General features: G+C 39.6%; 1 protein-coding gene across 1 annotated transcript in view; it reads left to right on the top strand.

Annotated features, from left to right (window-relative positions):
- LOC137996774 (uncharacterized) overlaps window positions 1–20000 on the top strand; it is a 23782-nt gene that overhangs the window by 756 nt on the left and 3026 nt on the right. Inside the window, exons 2-3 of the mRNA XM_068842357.1 lie at window positions 4264–4824; window positions 5813–6358. Of these exons, the coding sequence (XP_068698458.1) occupies window positions 4264–4824; window positions 5813–6358 (1107 nt within the window). The remainder of the gene's footprint in view (window positions 1–4263; window positions 4825–5812; window positions 6359–20000) is intronic.

Below are 20000 nucleotides of genomic sequence, written 5' to 3'. Positions count from 1 at the left end.
AATGGTTTTTGTTCTATGAGACTTTAGATTTGGTCCTTCATACTACTGTGTGACAAGACAATAGTGCGTCTCGATGATGTATTTTTAGCGTCGATTTTCTCTGCAGCAGGCCCGGGTTTTCGTCAGTTTGAGGCCGGAGGCCGGACGTTTCGTAAGGCGATTTCCCATTCCATGCCCGGTACTTTGATTTGAGGGGTTTTTTCATTTTATTATTATTACTAGTAGTAATCAAAGATTAGGAGTGCGTTCTCTGCCTGTGATAATAGTTGTCTGTTGCTGAAATCATTACTCACGTTACTGTGAACGGCTGACGTTTTACAGACATATAACGCACTGACGAAGTCCACTATTGTTCTGTGGATTTTGATTTCCTTGCTTATGACCTTTGATGACACGTTGCGTGACGGCTCCAGTTTCGGTGAACTCGCAAATTCATGTTATGCATTTTCACTTTTACTGGTAATGTTTTTAATCATAAAGGCCACTGGAACTATATATTAAAGTCAACAAATGTAATCAAAATATAGCCAATGAAATATGGCTGTTCCCACGCGTACGGTTAACATCCCAAAGCCAAGGCGATTCAAAGTCGTGTTCGTGAACAGAATAAATAATGTTGTCCCAGCTATGTAACAAAAGCACGTCATCTCACAACCTGACCAAACAGGCCACGCTCGGTCCAGAAGAAAAAACTTCTAGAAACGAGCGATCGCGAACAAGTCGTCTCGTAAACATTTGCTTTGCGATGATGTAATTTGTTTTCGCCCGAACGAAAACTCTCACTCCAGGCTGAATTGGGATTGCATTCTCTTTTTTGTCGAATGTATTCAGAGTTACAAACCAGTTCAAAGAAAACCCCAAAACGTCGAAAACAACGAAAGAACAAGCATGACGTAGCAGATGGACACAAAAACGAGGCCCAAAGCCCCTGCGAAAACCAAGAGGGGCGGCCAATTTGCAGTCCACAAAATAATCTCGATTGCCTGCGAAAACAAATTAGGATGCGTTCTCTCGTTCCTCGAGAACGCAATTATTTGTTTTACTTTCTTTTTAAAGAGAATTTGAGTGAACTCCAGCCTTCCCTGGGAAAATGATTCTTGGGTTCCAAAAACACTGGAAACAGCGTTTCTGAGTGTTGTATTTTAATTTTTTTCTCCGGGAGGGGGGTATTCCCCCAGTCCCCCTTGGGCATCTGGCTCCCTCGGCGTTCGCAAGGCGCCTTGCGGCGCCAAATATGTCACTTCCCCTTCTTTGAGAAATATGTCCGCTACTTTACAAAACTGTCGCGGAAAACCCTGTCTCTGCAGTAATGTAAATGTGACCGTTTGTCCTTACGCCTTTGCGTCCCAACCGATAGGCTTGTCAGTGGTAGAAGCGAGTAATTCTGCTTTTAAACCTTTAACCCCGGCCCGAGATCTTTTCGTTCTTGAGCGCCTATTAGGTTGTGCCGTGTATCAGTGATATAGCTGGCTTTCTAAAGGCTTTGTTTGCCCCTTTGGAGGCGTTTTTCTGTTTTTGCCTTAATTGTTTCGCTTTCGCTTCTGCATCGTGTATTGGTTTGTGGCTATGAGGTAGGTTGGGGATGTCTCAAATTTTAGAGATACTAGAAAGGGGTAGCAAGTAGGGGTCCTCCAATTTTAATTTTTTTTTAGATAATAGGTAATTTCTCATCAGCCCCCTCTCCCCCCTCGCCCCAACAAGTTTTTGTGAAGTCAAGTGTACAAAGTAAAAATATGGCAGTTTGAGGGGAAGTGAGTGATTTCATTTCAAAACGCTTAAATATCGTGTTTGCCTCTGCAAAAAGCATTTGGGATGAATTATGTCAAAAGAATGTGTGAAGTACCTAAAAAGTGTATCAGTATGCGGACTGCATAAATGTTTTAACAGGGCCGTAGCAGGCCCGGGAAAACTGAGGGGGGACCAAAGATTTTTAAACGACTTATATTTTGAAAATTGGGGCCTTGGGGTTCGGAGAACGCATTGGAGGGGTGTAAGACCGTTCTTTGTCCCTGGTATTCCAAATAAAAATCAAACGGTTGTTACAGAAAATCATCGACTTTCTTGGTCAACGGATGCATAACAGTTGTACAGAGTCAATTTATTAGTATTTCGGGTGGCGTCAAACCACCCCAACTGGAAGGACCTATTCCTGTTGCTGTAGGACTTAAAGGAAAGTGATCTCTTGGCTGATTTCGTCTATCTCCAAGTGGAGGTAACTGGGAACCAACTACTTCAACAGACTCACTACCAGCATAATCCTGGCCGCTCTCACAACTCCTCTCTGGCATTTCTGCATCCCAAGACTTTTCTACATTCTCATCCTCGACGTTCGCCTTATTATCCAGGGGCCTTACCCAGGATAAGAGCGACTTCTGCTTGGATTTTCGGGAGTTTTGAGAGGACATGGCTGACTTAAGATCATGTTCCAAAGACGAATCCAGTAATAAAGGCGGTGAGTCGCCTGGATGGCAAGACGATTTGACATATTTATAAATTTGTCACATTTCTCGTTTTTATCTGCAGTTTTGTATCACCAAATAAAAGAAATAAAAATATGAACTGGGGAAATGGTACTGTAAATTAAGTATATCAATAACGATTCTATCCGGAATTATTTACATCTTGTTGTTTCAAACTTCTCTAAGAACAATTTCTACTTCCAACAATTTAAAACTTGTGTGTTTTTGCTTTTGGGGAAAAAAAGTGGAGGGGCACGGGCCCCCAGGCCCCTCCCCTTGCTACGGCCCTGTTTAACTAAAGGTAGTAAATTATTTTGACCGATAATGTTAGCTCGATAAGTCTCGGCCATTTTTTTTTTCTGAAATCCAATTAGACTATAAATAACACATGCCTATATATTTCAAAATATTTACGATAAAGAGGATGCTAATTGTTTGTGATTTGTAATTGAGTTTTGTGATTTCTTCTTATAGCAAGGCTGCTCCACAGAGCATGGTACTGGGCCCAATTGTTCAAAACCCAATTAAGCTAGTCCTGGATAACTGGAAACTTAATTTCCAGTTTGTCTACGAATTAAACCAAGTTCTCACGGGATTTTTAGCCTTCAATTTTGACTTGAACATTTGTTTTCATTAAAATTACACTGCTAAGGCTATTCACATTTAGATTTCTGTTACCCGTCACAGGAAAAATATCACTCGTAACCGTGCAAAATCCAGAATATTAACCATTCAAGACTGCGTTCAAGGCCTAATTGAGACGCTTTTCCACTTGGTATAAAAAAGGGTCTCGGGCCTACTTGGATACAAACACAGAAACACGCTAGCCTCGTGAGAATTGGTTTATGCAAAAATGTGGGAGTGTAATGCACAGTACAATTTCCCCATTATAGAGAGCCAGGTGCGTAGAATGAACCAAAACGCTCAATCCCGATAAAACAAAGTAACCCTTGTCGAAATGGAGTTTATTTTACGGCCTTTAGGAGTGAGTGCGAGTGTGTCTCGGTGTGAATGCCTCACAAGGGATACATTTTCCTCTTTTTGTACTCGCGTAACTTATTTTATTGCTCTCTCTTTGCCTATATTATTGTAATTCATTAATAGCTGAATGAATAATGTATTTCGGGAAAGAAAAAACACTTAACCTGAAGCCTTAATTAAAGGGGCACTGTCATGCTAAATTTAATGTTTTTATCTCAAAACTTGGTAAAAAATCTAAATTAGTACTTTAGCTCACACGTATAACATTCCTGACAACTCACAAAGATGATGCGAACTGAGTATAATATAACTGAAACAAAGAGCTATTCGTACTTAGCTTTTGGCGACTTTCAGAGGACAACGTCTCCAAACTTGAAAACACTGGCCGATTTTTTCAAGTTTCAATCCACTTCCATGCCCTCCATCCTTGGCTGCAAACAATAAAGAATAGCTTCAGAGCACTTCAATTCGCCATTGGATACAAAATTTGACTAAAGCAGCGTGACGATGTCCCTTTAATTAAGACACGAGATTTATTGTTGCTGATTAACAAAGACGCCCGCGTGAAAAAAAATCACCCACTATTTTAGCTTCAAATAAAAATATATTAAAAAGCAATAAAGCCGTTGAATAAAGGTAGCTTTGTTTGGTTTCAATTCTTGACTCTTTCGACACGGCTACTAAACAAAGACTAAATCAAGCAATCGTGGGTTAAATCACTTGCAGATTTTACATTCTTTCCTCCTTTTTTATCCGTTCTGGAAGACATTGTTAAATGTCTAAAATTTCGATTCATTGCTTTCAATGATTTCTCATCCGTTAGAACCTGAGCTTGCAAGACAAAGAAGACGCCGAGCGGATTCAACTCAGTCTTGCCTATCGTGTCCCCCAGGACCTCCCGGTCCACCTGGATCGAAAGGAGAGAAAGGCTCCCAAGGACGAAGAGGCAAAACGGGAAGAAATGGAAAGAAAGGTGACCAAGGCCTTATGGGATCACCGGGAAAAAGTGGTAAGCAAGGCATCATGGGACCTCAAGGAGAAGCTGGACCGAAAGGACAAAAAGGCGATGTGGGCCTGCCAGGCAAGCCGGGAACTAAAGGAGAGCCTGGTGAATCGATTTCAGATCCAACTGTTGCTGTTTCCCCTGCAAAGATGACAGTTAACGAAAGCGAATCAGCCTCCTTTCAGTGCTCAATCACAGGAAATCCTGAGCCTACAGTGGTATGGAGTAGAGTGATCAATCAGACAGAGGTGAGCGACTTAGCGGTATCAGGAAAAATGTTGCGTTTCCGTAATGTAAAAGGAGGTGACGCCGGTGTTTATCGATGTACAGCGACAAACATCCTGGGGAAAGCTCGTGCAGAGACTCGACTGATAATAAACGGTAAGTCTTTTGTATGTGGCAATTTTCTACAGCCTGAAGGGATTAATGCCTCGCGGTGACTAAACCCTGAGATTCTCAAGTACTTTCAGTACGCTTTTCTGTTTTTAAACGATCTCCACACAAAAACCTTTTATGTTTTGTTTTAAGATAATTCGCGATATCCGAAAAAGAAAAACAAGCGCAGAACTTGTTCAGATTCTTTATATTGCTTCTACAGCGAGACTGTACCATTTTGATAATTCAGTCCTAGTATTTCCATCAATGGCAAAGCTCCTCCCCACCCTCATGAAAACCAACAACACCCACAATTTCTCTATTCGCTCGAACGAAGGGCTAACGGTAGAAAGGTCTAGAAACGTCAGCTTTCCAAATCGTTTATAGCTTTGATCAGCTACACGTGTATCGCAATGTAGAAAAGCAGTCCATAAATGAGAAGATTTATTTTAATGATGATGAGTCGAGTATACTCGAAAAAACCCAAGTGTTCCCAAAAAGAATCAAACTTGGGACCATCTGATTACCTGTTCGGATGCTGTTTACTGCTACAACAGCGAGTCAGAATGGTCAGCGTAAAGTATTGCAGGACAAATCGGCATTATAGTATGTGGCAGTAAGGCAAGTTCGATTAGTGCTCGGAGCAATCAATATATTTTTTCCTGAGTATCCCCGAGTGATCATCGAAACGATATCACTTCACGCGTCACGCAGTTTTTCACCTGTTATTGAATTCTTATCATTTAACATATACACTTTGCTACCAACCCGCGCACTAACGATAGGAAACAGGGTAAAAAATTCACCTTTTCCTGCTTATTAATAACCAAATAACCCAGAGAAAGGTTGTTTTTATGCTTCAAATAATAAATGCTATTTGTCGGATCAGTATTTTACGATGTGAGTTGAATCACTTTATGGGTTAACTTTACCAAAATCCACAATCACAGTGTTTTATTGATGTGATGATGCCTGAAAATCATTTATGTTGCAGTCCAGCCATCTGTTTCTCTTCATCCGGGGCCTCTTTATATCAGCGAAGGAAGCAATGTCACTCTTCCCACTTGTCACGTGACTGGTCACCCCACACCAGAAGTGAAGTGGAGCAAGGTGTTTGGTCAGCTTCCACAGGGGAGAGTGCTCAGAAATAACACAGTCATGAAATTTGAAGACGTCCGCAAATCTGATACTTCGGAGTATATCTGTACTGCAACTAACATTTTAGGAAGTGTTATTAAGAAAACTCTATTAGTTGTAGTTTCTCTTCCACGCTTTACCATCAAACCTCCAATCAGACCTTTTGCAACACTTGGCGATTCCCTGAGACTGAACTGCAGCGCTGCTGGTGATCCACAACCAGTCATCACCTGGAAACGACAAGGCTCTTCTCTGCCAGCTGGACGAAACCAACAGATCAATGGAGCGTTAGTTATAAGGAATGTTAAAAAGGAGGATGCAGGAAACTACATTTGTGTTGCTACTAGCGCTGTAGTGTTTGTCATAGAAACTGTGAGTTTCGTAGAGGTTGGGCATCCACGAGGTAAGCGGAGAAACGTGACAAGTAGTATACTTTTCTTTAAGGAGAGGAAATTTCCTAATGTGTACGTAATACACCAAAATACAACCACAAAGTACATTATCAAGCTCATTATCATTATCAGAAATCACATCTCTGCTTCTTACACGCGGTCATTTTTCCTTGAAGTAAAGTCCGCCATGCCTTCTAGTATAATGGTAAGATACAGTTGATTGCTGAGCTTGAATTGAGAAAATTAGCCAAGTGATCCTTCATTGAGTGAATAGGAGATACAATCTTGGGACGCTTGTAGATGACATTTGGAGCAATTGTTGCAAAGAGCCAAACACGGGAGCTATGCAGCAGGTCCTTGTGTCCTGTTAAAGGCTTGTCTAAACAGGACATAACGGCATATAGCAAAAACATGAGAATGGGTATTGTAACACGGGAGTGAGATAAGCTAGAAGTATCAGCTGGACGTCAAAGGCACGCGTGAGAGCGCAAAAGCAGTGAAGTATATATACTTTGAGATTGAAATGACCGTGACTGCATAATAATTGTTGAAGCACGAAACTTTGGTTTTACAAACGAGATGACCAAGGTGCGCTAACCACCAAAAGAAAAATTACATAAGGAAAATCCAGTTAGTGTTGGGATTTCTTTAGAGGCCTTTTTTTTTTGCCTGGCGACCTATGCATAAGTAGGCACAAGCAAAATACGAGAACTCAGAAGCCCCTAGAACATTAACATCTTTAGGTAAAACAGGAGATACTTATTGAAAAGTTTTTTTTTGTGTAGTGACGCGTTGCAAATCGTTGTTCTTCTAAAATATCCACATTTAAAGCTGCTCTTCATTTTAATTCGAGGAACAAGGTCTCAAACAAAAAAAGTGCCTCTAAAAGTAACATTTTATTTTGCGTTTCATCCTTACATTTGTATCAAACAATCACTATTTTCCAAAAGAGAAATATATATTAGCCTATTTTTCACGTTATCTCGCATTCTTTTGCCGCCTAAGTAACAACGGTTACTTCATCATTTATCCCCTAACGTTTTGCAGGTACATCATCCCTTAGCAACAAGAGTATCAAATGTTTTGTTTGATTCTTAGTACATGTATTCCCAATAGAACCCTTTGCACACATGAGGTTGCTAAATATTTCCATAGTAACGCGCAGCGTCAGTGTCTTAGCCTGAATGAGCGAGTGGTACATTCGCTTTAGTTTCTATGGAGTCTTCAAAGCATCCGTCTCTAGAACACGTGTATCCACAAGTAAGATGGAATCATTTCAGATTTTCTTCTGCTTTTTCTTTTGCAAATGTTTATGCCATTTATTGTGCCTCACAAGTTTAAATCGATCTCGACTTCAACCGAAAACAATAACTTTGATCTTATCAAATAATGTTAAAAAACAAAAAAAAATTGACAAAAAAAAAAAACGTTTGTATCCAAAATAAATAAATTTCAGAATCGACTTCTTTGTTTTAAAAAAATTCAGGGCGTGGTTTTCTTGGATAATTGTAACATGTAACAGTTGCCTTATTCTTATTTAACAAAGGCTCGTTTTTCTCAGAGAGTATACGTAAACCAGTTTTTTTGTCTATTCTTCGAACAAATTTGATTCCAAACATATCCTCCGGATGAACTTTATTCTACAGTAGGAGTGTAGGTTCCTTTTTTTAATGGCTAGTAACCGAGGTCCAGATAACCAACAAGGATGCTAGAAATGTCCGAGGTTGAAAGTTAGTGAGAAATTCAATATTGTCGTACATAAATGTGCCTTTTTTTTTGGTCAGGGCACAAGCGAGAGGAATCTGTAACATCCTATGATATGACTGGTTCCGGGAGCGGACTTTTTTTTTTAAAGTGTTATTAATACTATAATCGCTGCTGCTTTAAGCAGTTCCTTTAGCTAATACAGCTTGACAATGGCCGGCAAAATCAAGTTAAACAAAGCATGCATGCCAATACTCACTAAGTGAAACGACCCGAATGCACGATCTGTCGACCCGAAAAATGCATCTCATTAGATAAAATCGACGTACAGCTGTCCCCACGAATCGAACGATCCGTACGATTCGTGAATCGCTTTTACGACCCGTATCCATTCTAGTATTGCATGTTATAGTGGCAGCATGTCGCTCATTTCATGCGGAAACTACCCGAAGACACGATCTGTCAACCAGAAAAATGCATCTCATTAGATAATACCGTCGCACAGCTGTCCCCACGAATCGATCGATCCGTACAATTCGTGAAACCCTTTTACGACCCGTGTCGATTCGACTATCGCATGTTGTTGCTAATTTTTTATGCCTGTCAATGTGTGTATGCGTCGCGGTCCAATTTGTGAATGAGCTGTAGTCCATAAACATGAACACACTGAGCCGCATCTACCAAAACAAACGAGACAATGTGTGTATGCGTCGTTCTCAAAACCCATGCCGTCAAAGGTTTACAGGAACGCAAGGAAAGTGTGCACGCCTCGTTATAAAAACCTGTGCCGACAACCGAAAGTGTGTATACCTCGGAGCCTGCGCCGACAAACAAACAAGGGAAAGTGTGTATGGCTCGTTCTAAAAGCCTGTGCCGACGAACAAACAGGGGAAGTGTGTATAACACGTTGTAAAAGCTTTCTAAGAGCCGGTGCCAGAAAGAAATGGATGTGGTGACTTATGTGTATCTAAAATACATTTCAAGTCTTAATTGCAAGTTACTTCTCACATCATGATCCATTATGATTCCACAATTGCGGCACAAATATTCATTTATAAAGTACCCACGATTCTTGCCCATAGAGCCTCTGAGAGTTCTCTTTTCAAGAACAGCGATTTTAATGGAAGAGTTACATTGCCGACAAGCGAAAGTGTGTATTCTTCGGAGCCTGCGCCGACAAACAAACAAGGGAAAGCGTGTATGCTTCGTTCTAAGAAGCCGTGCCGTAAAGCGAAAGAGTGTATACTTCGGAGCCTGCACAGACAAACAAACAAGGGAAAGTGTGTATGCCTCGTTCTAAAAGCCTGTGCCGACGAACAAACAGGGGAAGTGTGATAACACGTTGTAAAAGCTTTCTACTTTGAACAGTGCTAAAACTGAATTTATGCTAATTGGCTCCAGACAAAAATTTAGTAGTTTGTCAAACCCACTTAAGCTTTCGATTGATAATCTTGCGATTGAACATGTTTCCTCTATTAAATCGCTTGGAATATTTATTGATGAAAATCTACGGTGGTAAACACACATTGATACATTTTCTAAAAACGTCGCTTCGGGGATAGGAGCAATAAAAAGAATTAGACCGTTTGTCCCACCACCCACTGTTCATTATATATACACTAATTCAATCTCATTTCGACTTTTGCTATCCTGTCTGGGTAATTGTGGTAAAACGTTGTTTGACAGGCTACAGAAGCTTCAGAACCGTGCTCGCGTCTTAACCTTTTCTAGCTATGATGCTGATGCTAAGTGCAGTTACTTTGGGCTCTTTATTAAAAGCTCCCGGAGGGATTCCACGTGGGTAAAGTTGCCTTGGGGTTGTGATTTTCTCGTGGCTTCAGATTGTATTTTTGTGGATACGTACATGCTGACTTAAGGGCGTAGATAGCTTTTGCACATCTTGTGGGAATAGTTCCTGAAAACGCTGTCACAAATGAAGTTTTTTGGTCACGAAATTTGCACATTTCCTATTATGAAATTTGAATCTAGGGAAAAAATTTGTTAGCCCGGGAAGGGCTACACCCCTGTAACCTATTTACAGGATACAATAGTTGTTTTCATTGTCACTCTCATAAATTCCTTGCAAGTTGAAGTGTGGATGAACCGCATACCGTTACAAAAGGAATTTATTTGGTCCTTTGATGATAAAATCGAAGGTACCAATCAGTTAAGATCAGTAACATAGAACAAGTTGCCTCTCCCAGTGTACAATTGCTTTTGCTCCCTACGATAGGTACTAGCATAAATACAATTTATATTTATTTCCAACATGCTCAGGACTTCCAATATCACGTTTCGCTTACGACGCTGTCTGTTCCGGTCACCAGGAAATGCGTTTTCTCGTCAACCCAATGATGTATTATCACACAAATAGGATCACAACTCTAGCTCTGGATTAACCGCTAATAAAGATACAATAATAACCTATTTCTTCCACACTTCCGCTAATCACTCTTCATAAGGCGCCATTTAAAGAGCACAAACAGCACTTTAAGTATACAATACACGACTGCAACGAGTGTATGCTGATATTCCCCAATTTTCCAACCATGGCTAACCGTATGCAAGCAATGGACAGTGATTTAAAAGAGTGCTATAACCACGACCTTGATTGGACTCTGTTGCCTGAAAAATTGCGCCAGGTAAGGCATAAAATACCATTTTGTTTTGCTTCACATGTCTTCTATAAAAACAAAGGTATTTGCAATAACCTATTTCTCCCCACTCCAAATTACCAGCATGTGCTCGCTCAATTCTTATCCTTGTCATTCGTAGATTTGTCGTTTATTCGGAAAGGGATGAAGCAACGAGAAATGACGGTATTATTGGGAATACTGACATTAATATCATTTTGTATGGGACACGCTGCACTTCAGAACCTATCATAGTGTGGATTGCTGTTGTTCTACCTACAGGTATGTGGAGACCTTTTAATATTCACTTTCGATCAGCACGAATCCAACAAACTCTAAACACCGACAATTGAGTCCTCAGAGAAGAAATGGACTATCTCGCACTTCCGAATGCAGTAATTAACTATGCTTTTCTAGCCAAGAGACCCGCACTCATTGCGCAACGCCAAGGGCATGTACCTGTAAACGAACACATTTACCTAAAAGCCTTTTGAGGCCATTTTGTAAGTCCTTATAACGTATAAACATAGTTTATATGGACGTATTTAATTTCATCTGTTTAGATCAAATCCTTAGCTGAAAGTTGAAGTGCCACTCGCTATTTGATGAAATGAAATTTAATTTTAAGAAAGCGCTACCCGAAGGGAAACTAAGGCAAATGGGCCCACACAACTTAAGTTATTACGGAATTCATCTAAGATGCGAGGGGAGAACTTTTAAACATGTCAAGACTATTCACTTCTTCTTATTTTCAGCAAAAAGCATTGGGAAAATTATCAGAACAGGACTGAAGATACCAACGAAACACCGCTGCAAAAAAACAACGCACGCAATGATGACTTATCACATGGACTAGCAACAAACAATAAAGAAAATTTATGTAAGAAAACAGTACTGCAATTAATCGAAGAAAAGCTGAATTTATTGTTATAATTTTTACATTTAAATAATTGATATAACTTGAATTATTGTCAGCAATAGGAGAATTTTCCTTACCATGTCTGGGCCCAATTGTTGAAAAATGGTCATTAGAAGCGTTAGAAAGCTCGCTAAGATTAGAGATAACGGCATCATTCAATTTCAATTCTGTCACCCTTATTATTTACAACACCGGAAGTAAGCTCATTAAAGGTTCCGTTTGCCACGTTTTTCCATAGGCAGCCCAAGCTCCCGTCACTAGACAGCCGTTGAGAATTTCAACGCGTTGTAACACTTTGTATGGGAAATAAAACACCGTCGATTATGAAGCCTAAAAAATGCTCAATTTAACGTTCATTCAATTAAAGGAATGAAAATGACTACACTCTCTCTAGTGACGCGAACTTGGGCTGGTTTTTCGAGAATTACCCTTAGATTTAATAAAAGCATTAGAATAAATAAGATACTTTAGAAGTCTTGAAGTTTAAATGTTTATTTTATTACGCAACTTTTTGTACTTTTCCCAATCGCGTGAGTGATTCGATGCAATTCCTTTCCTTTTGGCAGCATCAGCGATCACGCATGCCTTTCTTTAATTGGGAATTGATCCAGGGTTTGCTTTATTGGTTCTAGCACGTCTAGATCGGAGTGGTGCATGAATATTAACAATATTCAAAAATTACGTTTTCCAGTCAGTCCACAAACCATTTCGATCTTCAGAACCATTACAGAACCAATCTTGTTGAGCGGTATCGTTACGAAAACTCTCTCGATTCAAATTTAGGACATTTCTATATGAAATGGTTGAATGCCCTGTTGAAAAAGACGCGAGAGATAATTTCCTATAAACGTAAACAAGGCTATGATCGCTGATACCAATATGAGAGACTCCGGAACAGGCAACCCGGTCAACATAATTTGTATAAATTAAATCAATTAATGTTGACCAGGATTCAGTTATACGAATAGGTTCAGTTTTTACGCAAAAACATGCTGCTCCTTTAATAAGCTATGTGCTATCATTCTCAAGGGCAAACAATTTCCTACCAAATGCTTTCCCTTACACAGCTCTTTCTGAGGCACACGATCAAGCGTTACTGTGCAATAAGAAACGAATGCCCTGAACATCCAAGGCAGAAGTGCATTCCTTGCGCTTGATAGCCATCAAGACGTAGATCCAAACTCGTGTGACATTAATATTTTTTCACCAAAGTAATTGTGAACACGCGCCGGGGGGACTCACACGGCCTCCGTCGAACAACATCGTCCAAATCTTCTTTAATAGAAGATACAACTCGACCGAATCGCCAACTCGAACATGCTTCTAAGTCCCGCAAATGAGAAGCACTTCTCGATTCGACAACGGGTCGTATCACTTGGGCACGATTCGTACGAATCGAACGAATCGACAACTCGGACAAGGGTTTCTTGCATACAGCGTGTTAGAAATATTTTAAGTCCCCCTAATGAGATGCATTTCTCCATTCGACAACGGGTCGTGCCACATGGGCACCAATCGTTCGAATCGAACGAATCGACAACTCGGAGAAGGGACTCTTGAGCTACAGCGTGTTACAACTATTCAAGTCCCCCTAATGTGATGCATTTCTCCATTCGACAACGGGTCGTGCCACATGGGCACCAATCGTTCGAATCGAACGAATCGACAACTCGGAGAAGGGACTCTTGAGCTACAGCGTGTTACAACTATTCAAGTCCACCTAATGAGATACAATTCTCCATCCGACAACGGGTCGTGTCACATGGGCACGAATCGTTCGAATCGAACGAATCGACAACTCGGAGAAGGGTCTCTTGACCTACAGCGTGTTAGAAATATTCTAAGTCCCCTTAATGAGATGCATTTCTCCATTCGACAACGGGTCGTATCACATGGGCACGATTCGTACGAATCGACAACTCGTGTTAGACATATTCTAAGTCCCCCTAATGAGATGCATTTCTCCATTCGACAACGGGTCGTACCACATGGGCACGATTCGTACGAATCGAACGAATCGACAACTCGGAGAAGGGTTTCTTGGCCTACATCGTGTTAGAAATATTCTAAGTCCCCCTAATGAGATTCAATTCTCCATTGGACAACGGGTCGTACCACATGGGCACGATTTGTACGAATCGACTGCAACTGCACAGCCTTTTTACGACTCGTATCTATTCAGGTGTATTGGACAACCCTCGAACAAAGTCAACCCATATCTGACGCAGGCGAGTGAGATAAGAGTTTATGGAAGCGTAAGAATAAGTGTAACCGTCAGAAAAAAAGTCAAAGGCACCTGTGTCTAATTTGTTGAGAGAGCGAAAATTAAAAGCAGTGAAGTATGTTTGAGATTGAAATGACCGTAACTACATAAGAATTCTTGAGGCACAAAAATTCAGTTTTATCGAACGAGAAATGAAAGACAAAGAAAGCCATTGAGTGGCAAATGTTGCAGCTTTTGTTCCCAAAACTTTGCTTTGAAAAAATGGATGAATTTAATAACTTACAGTTTCTGAATTATGATAATGAGCTCCTTCCGGCTGACAACCTTTACTTACATTTAGGGGAGTTTCCAGCTTTCAGTGTCCATTTCGTGTCCGTTTTTTTTATAAAGCGGCTACTGGATCAATAAAATATTGGTACGTTAGATTTCCAAATGGATGTATTAAACTGGGAATTGAACTTCGTGTCGTGCACGTTTGGTCTGAAATCATAATTGTGATTTCAAATAGAACTCGCGCTGCCAGCTCTTTCGATTTTGAAGTTTCAAAATCAAAAGAGCGCTCATGTATGACAATTATTGAGCGCCTCATAGACAACATAGACAACATTTCCCTAACTTGCTTTCCATATACCTTATTATAGGAAATTAGGAACGCCCTTTATTAACGCGATTTTACAAAATTCCCGTTAATTTAATGTATCTTAATTAATGTCGATGTAAATTTACTGATGCACACTATTATACAACATTGTTATTTTAAAGCACCTTTATTTCATTACAAAACCTTATTGGTTCCTCACACTAGATCCATTTGAGCAACCCTAAAAGCTAACTACTGTAAATGCTTCTTTTTCTCCAGTAGACATATGTATGTTGAGATTTTGTAAGTGCAGCAAATTCGTATTACTGCAACAAACTGAAGCTTTGAAAGATCTTTTGAATTGATAGGGTCTAGTTAGGCTTCAAAACAAAATTTTTGGCTGTAAAAAAAACTTAAAAACATCCAAGAACTTGTCTTGGAAGGTTTTATTAACGAAAGCCAAAACGCAGTTTGGCGTTCAGAAATGTAAAGTGCGAGTTCGCAGACTATAATTATGAACATCGCAGTAAAGCAAGATGGTTATCGAAAATTTTGCGTTAATTTGGTGTAACGTAAATTTTCTTCGCGTTGTCAACGTGTATTGTTAATTTCCTATAATAAGGTAGGACAACTGAAAAAGATATACAGGCTGGTTTACACAAAACATAAGCATACAGCAAAAACATAAGCATAAGAAATGTAAAACGGGAGTGAAATAAGAGTAAGTGGAAGCATAATATGAATAATTGGAAGCTTCAGAAAAAGAATCAAAGACAGATGTGGCCAATTTGTAGATAGATTGCAAAAGCAATGAAATGTCTCTGACATTTAAATGTATCCCATGAAAGCAATTAAGTATTTTTGACACTGAAATAACCGTGGGTATCTAACAATCCTTGAGGCACGAAAATTTGGTTTTGTCTAACGTGCTTATGAAAGTAAAGTAGCCATGTAAAAGAGATTCGCGAGCTGTGGTTTCGAGCGTAAGGTAGAGCGAATTGAAAAATTCGAGACGAAGAAATCACGTAGTGTTGTGGATACTGAGAGAAATCAAAGTAAAAGCACTGTAAAGGAAACTTCACGAATGACGGGTTTTCTCAAAAGCCTGGTTTTCCCTTGCGGCTGAGGCTCAAGCACAAGCAAAATACGAAAACCTAGAATCGTTTTGATTATTAGCGCATCTTTTGTTAAAGCAATAAACACTTTTTAACAGCAAGTTAGTATTTGTCATGAGGCGCTGCATATCGTTTTCCTTCCGTGATAGAGAATATATGGAATTTTATATCTTATAATTGTGGTTATGTAATTCTAACTGAAAGTGATCATTGCAGTTAACGTTGATGATGGAAGCAGCTTACGCAGATGCAAGGACGCCTTAAAAAAAATACAGAGTTTAATGGGATTCGAACCCATGAACGTGTAATTGCGCTTCACCTGCTCTGCCATTTCAGCTATTATAATTAAGCCATCTGGGAGCTGGTCAATTGCAAATTCGTATTATACCCCGTGTGTTTAAAAACTGGATCATTGGAAAATGCAATTCCAGAGTTTTGATTGGCTTAGCCGTCATGGTGTATGAGCTATTATACCATGCTCTACAAAATAAGGAAGGGAAGATTTATTCTTAATTTGTGGGCGATTTCGAGAGAAACTCCTTACGTTTTCTATCTATCATCTCATATCCGACGCGCACTCGTGGAATAATTGTGAATTAGGTATCACTTTAATTTTTTATTTTATTACTTCTTTTTTTTTTTTCCAGGCTTCTTTGCAACTGCTCAAATTGCCGATAAATTCGCGTTTTCCTTTTTAAAAATCCACCTTTTAAATGTGCTTAAGACATCATCTTAAACGGAAAAACAATAGCTGTGGTTACACTAGCCTTCTTACCCATGAGTAAATAGAGTTTGCCCACGAGCAAGGACGTTTTTGTGAGAAACCGCTTTCCCTAGAACGAAACTGCCCTAAGGTTATTTCAATGGTTACATCAAAAAGGACAAAAAAACTCCCCATGACAGTTCCTGAATTGAAAAGAACGGTTTATCTGCTCCCTGAGGTGGCTTGGCCAATCATAAAGCAAAACGTAGCTAAAACACGAAGATCCCTCATTATATTAATTATACCCTGTAATTATTTTACCCTGAGGGGAGTCTTTTACTTTGTAACCGCATCCCCAAGGGTAACATGAAACCTGAGCTGAACCATAACCCAAGGTGTATGTAACCACAACTAATATTTAGTTTGCGTTTGAATCCTGATATTCGGTTCATATAAAACAATCATAATTACCTGGTGACGCATGGATAAGCACAAGCAACACATATACGACATTAGAAACCTTAAGATACATCGTTTTCATTTTACGAGTACAGTTAGGTTACCCGTTGTCATAGTCGAAAACAACTGCAAAAAAATTACATGAAGTTACCAGTGATTCGAGACCGGTAATAAGCAGAGAAAGACTAAGACAAATTTTGACAACCAGGTGGCAACCAAGGTAAGATTGGTGCAAGAAGCGAATGATTTGGTTTTATCTTTTCTATGAAAGGTCTTATGAAGGAAACGTTTGCAGGATTTTTTTGATTTTTTCGTCTTCTACCAAGATAATATGATATGTAGATGACATGTCTTTGTTATCCCTCGAAAAGATTGGCGCTACATTTTCATGATACTGCTTGAAGTTCTTTATTTTAACCATAGAAATATTTGAAGCAAACAAAGTGATTTATAAATTGTATAATATAAATTGTCTGGGTCTTTCAAATTTTCTGGATCCAAGGTATGGGAATCTGTGCCCCTTGAAATTAAGCGTCATTTATTTCCTTTAAAGGGAATGAAAGTGTCGTCTTTTGATCAATCAAAGTTGAGTTTACTGTTGGCCTGATGCTGAGGATAATCTGACTCCCTCCTGCTTTTAAACTTTAAGAAATAGTAAATTTCATCTCACTCTAATTTACTTACCCTACTTAATTAACAGCTATCTTTAAAGCCATGAACGGGGAATCGGAGAATGGGATAGGGAACGGGGAATCTTTAAAATGGGGAATCTTTAAAAGCGGGAATCTTTAAAATGATGAAATCTTTAAAAAGCGGGAATATTTAAAATGGGAATCTTTAAAAGCGGGAATCTTTAAAATGAGGATTCTTTAAAAGCGGGAATCTTTTGAACGGGGAATGTTTAAAAGTGGGAAGCTCTGGGAATTATTGATTAATCAACTAAAATCAATTTATTCATTGTAATTATATTGCACGCTAAAGCATATCTGTTTAGCGGATATCTTTAAAATGAGGAATCTTTAAATCGGGGAATCTTTGAAAGCGGGAATCTTTAAAACGGGAAAAAAAAATTCTTTCCCTTTTTAGTATGCAGTTAGCCTGCGAATACAGCCTCCTCTCCTCGCACCCCGTCACTGGGAGGTTTCACGCGTCCCAAGTGACTGGGAGCGAGGAGAGGCGACTGTATTTATCATCCGAAAACGGAAGCATATCACGTTGGTAAAACACAACCTAGTTAGAGCGAAAGGAATCCAGGTATGGTATTGGGCGTTTCTTGCATCTGGTCTTCCACACGGTTGGACAACTGTGCAGGCTTCGTATACCTTCCAAACGTTGTGTCACTCCACTTGACATCTCTCAGTATATTTTAGAGTTTCCTTTAACCCTTCACCATTGCGGTGGATACGGATAATCTTTTCTTTGGTGTCATCATTTTCCTCTTGCTTCAGTGACTTCTTGGAACGGATGATGAAGACATGGGTTTAATAAATTAAAAAGCAGCATCGCGTAGGCCCACATGTCCACGCGCAGTAAATCCTCAACTGTGGCTCCCGCACGTGAAATGTCACTTCCGATAAGTATTTCTGGAGCCAGAAGGGTACAGGGTACAGTCCCCCTGTCAATGTCCAAAGTTGTCGATTAGCACACAGATCTTGTTTGAAGATATAATGACCTACTCTCACTTAAGTCAGTCAGTTTGCATACAACCGGCTGGTGACTCCACGCATAAGCGAGTTTGTCGCGATCTTCCTCCTCGCGGTAATGGTGATTGCTCACTAGGACATTCGCTGGTTTTAAATCTCGGTGGGCAATCCCTCTTTCGTGCAAATAAAGCAATCCAGCGGCAATATTGGACGCGATCTTCGTCATGAAAGGTCCTTCGATCCCGTCGCAATTGTGGTTGTCAAGGCAAGCCATAAAATCTTTTAATGAGCTAACCTGGCCTTTTTCTCCAAAAGAGCTAAGGTCAAAATAAACAGATTCCAGCATAAGTGCCACTGGATCGTGGCATACAGCTCTCTCGACCGCCGTGTAAATGTCGCATCACGCAAAGCTTAAAAATTCAAGGGTTGTCTGTCACAAAACCGAGAACCCATTGTGTTTGCCATATATCTGTCGTTAAGTAGTACGTCTTTCCATTAATACTTGATAACGGTAGGACAAATATTTATCGCTGTGAAACTCAATTTAAAAACTTCACAGACTGGAGTTCAGATGAATCAAGGCGGTTCTATTCTTCTGTCGGTGTAGCGGATCTCAAAGAGTAAGAATCGAGATTTGAACCGCTCCACTAGCCCCCTAAACAGATATGCTTTAGCGTGCGATATAATTACAATGAATAAATTGATTTTAGTTGATTAATCAATAATTCCAAGAGCTTCCCGCTTTTAAACATTCCCCGTTCAAAAGATTCCCGCTTTTAAAGATTCCCACTTTTAAAGATTCCCATTTCCCGTTCCCCATTCCCTATTATCATTCTGCGATTCCCCGTTGCTCGTTTTAAAGATAGCCTTAATTAACAGTTATCGTTCAGCTAATTTAATCTCATCTGTTCTTATGCTGCCATTACTGAGCTATGGTGGAGTCCAACTAGAAAGCTCTGCTCCTTTGGACACCGCACACCTATTAGCGGTCTATATTATGGCCTAATATCTTTCTTCTTCTCTTTTTTTTTATTAATTATAATATAAATTGTTCATAAATACTTTGGATAGTGTGAATAAAGAATTGATTTATTGATTGATTGATTGATTGATTGATTTAAAATGGGATTGAGAATGACTGATAAACTGCAATCCTTACACATCTCCCACATCTTTCGACATTTTAATGTGCTTTGACTCTTAGCCTGTCATTTGCTTTAGATTTGCCAACGTTCATCCCACGATAATAAGAGTATGAAGTGTGTTTTTTAAAGCATTTTCAAAGCAACTATGAGAATAAAAACGTTACCGTGGTGACGCAAAGCGCTAGTCAGCCTACCTCATAACGAGCGAGTGACACATTGCCTCTTTTTATAATGTGGATTCACCTTTTTTTTAGTCACCTTTTTTTTTACAACAAGCGTATCCACCAATGAAAATGAATTATTTACACATTGTTTAAATTTATTTATTGTCATGCATATTTATGTCACTGTGTGGTATAACTTAACGGAAACCTAGCTCGATTCCAACATAACAGTCAGTCTCAACCGCAACAAATAGTGTTTTCAAAGAAACAGATTTTAATCGAAATAAATGAACTTTAAAACCATCTAAGTTTTTTTTCAAATCTCCCACGGCATGGCCTTCTTGAATAACTGTGACGTGAAGCG

This window comes from Montipora foliosa, chromosome 3 (genome assembly GCF_036669935.1).
Source record: "Montipora foliosa isolate CH-2021 chromosome 3, ASM3666993v2, whole genome shotgun sequence".
NCBI lineage: Eukaryota > Metazoa > Cnidaria > Anthozoa > Scleractinia > Acroporidae > Montipora > Montipora foliosa.
This window is presented reverse-complemented; position numbering and strand designations above follow the sequence as displayed.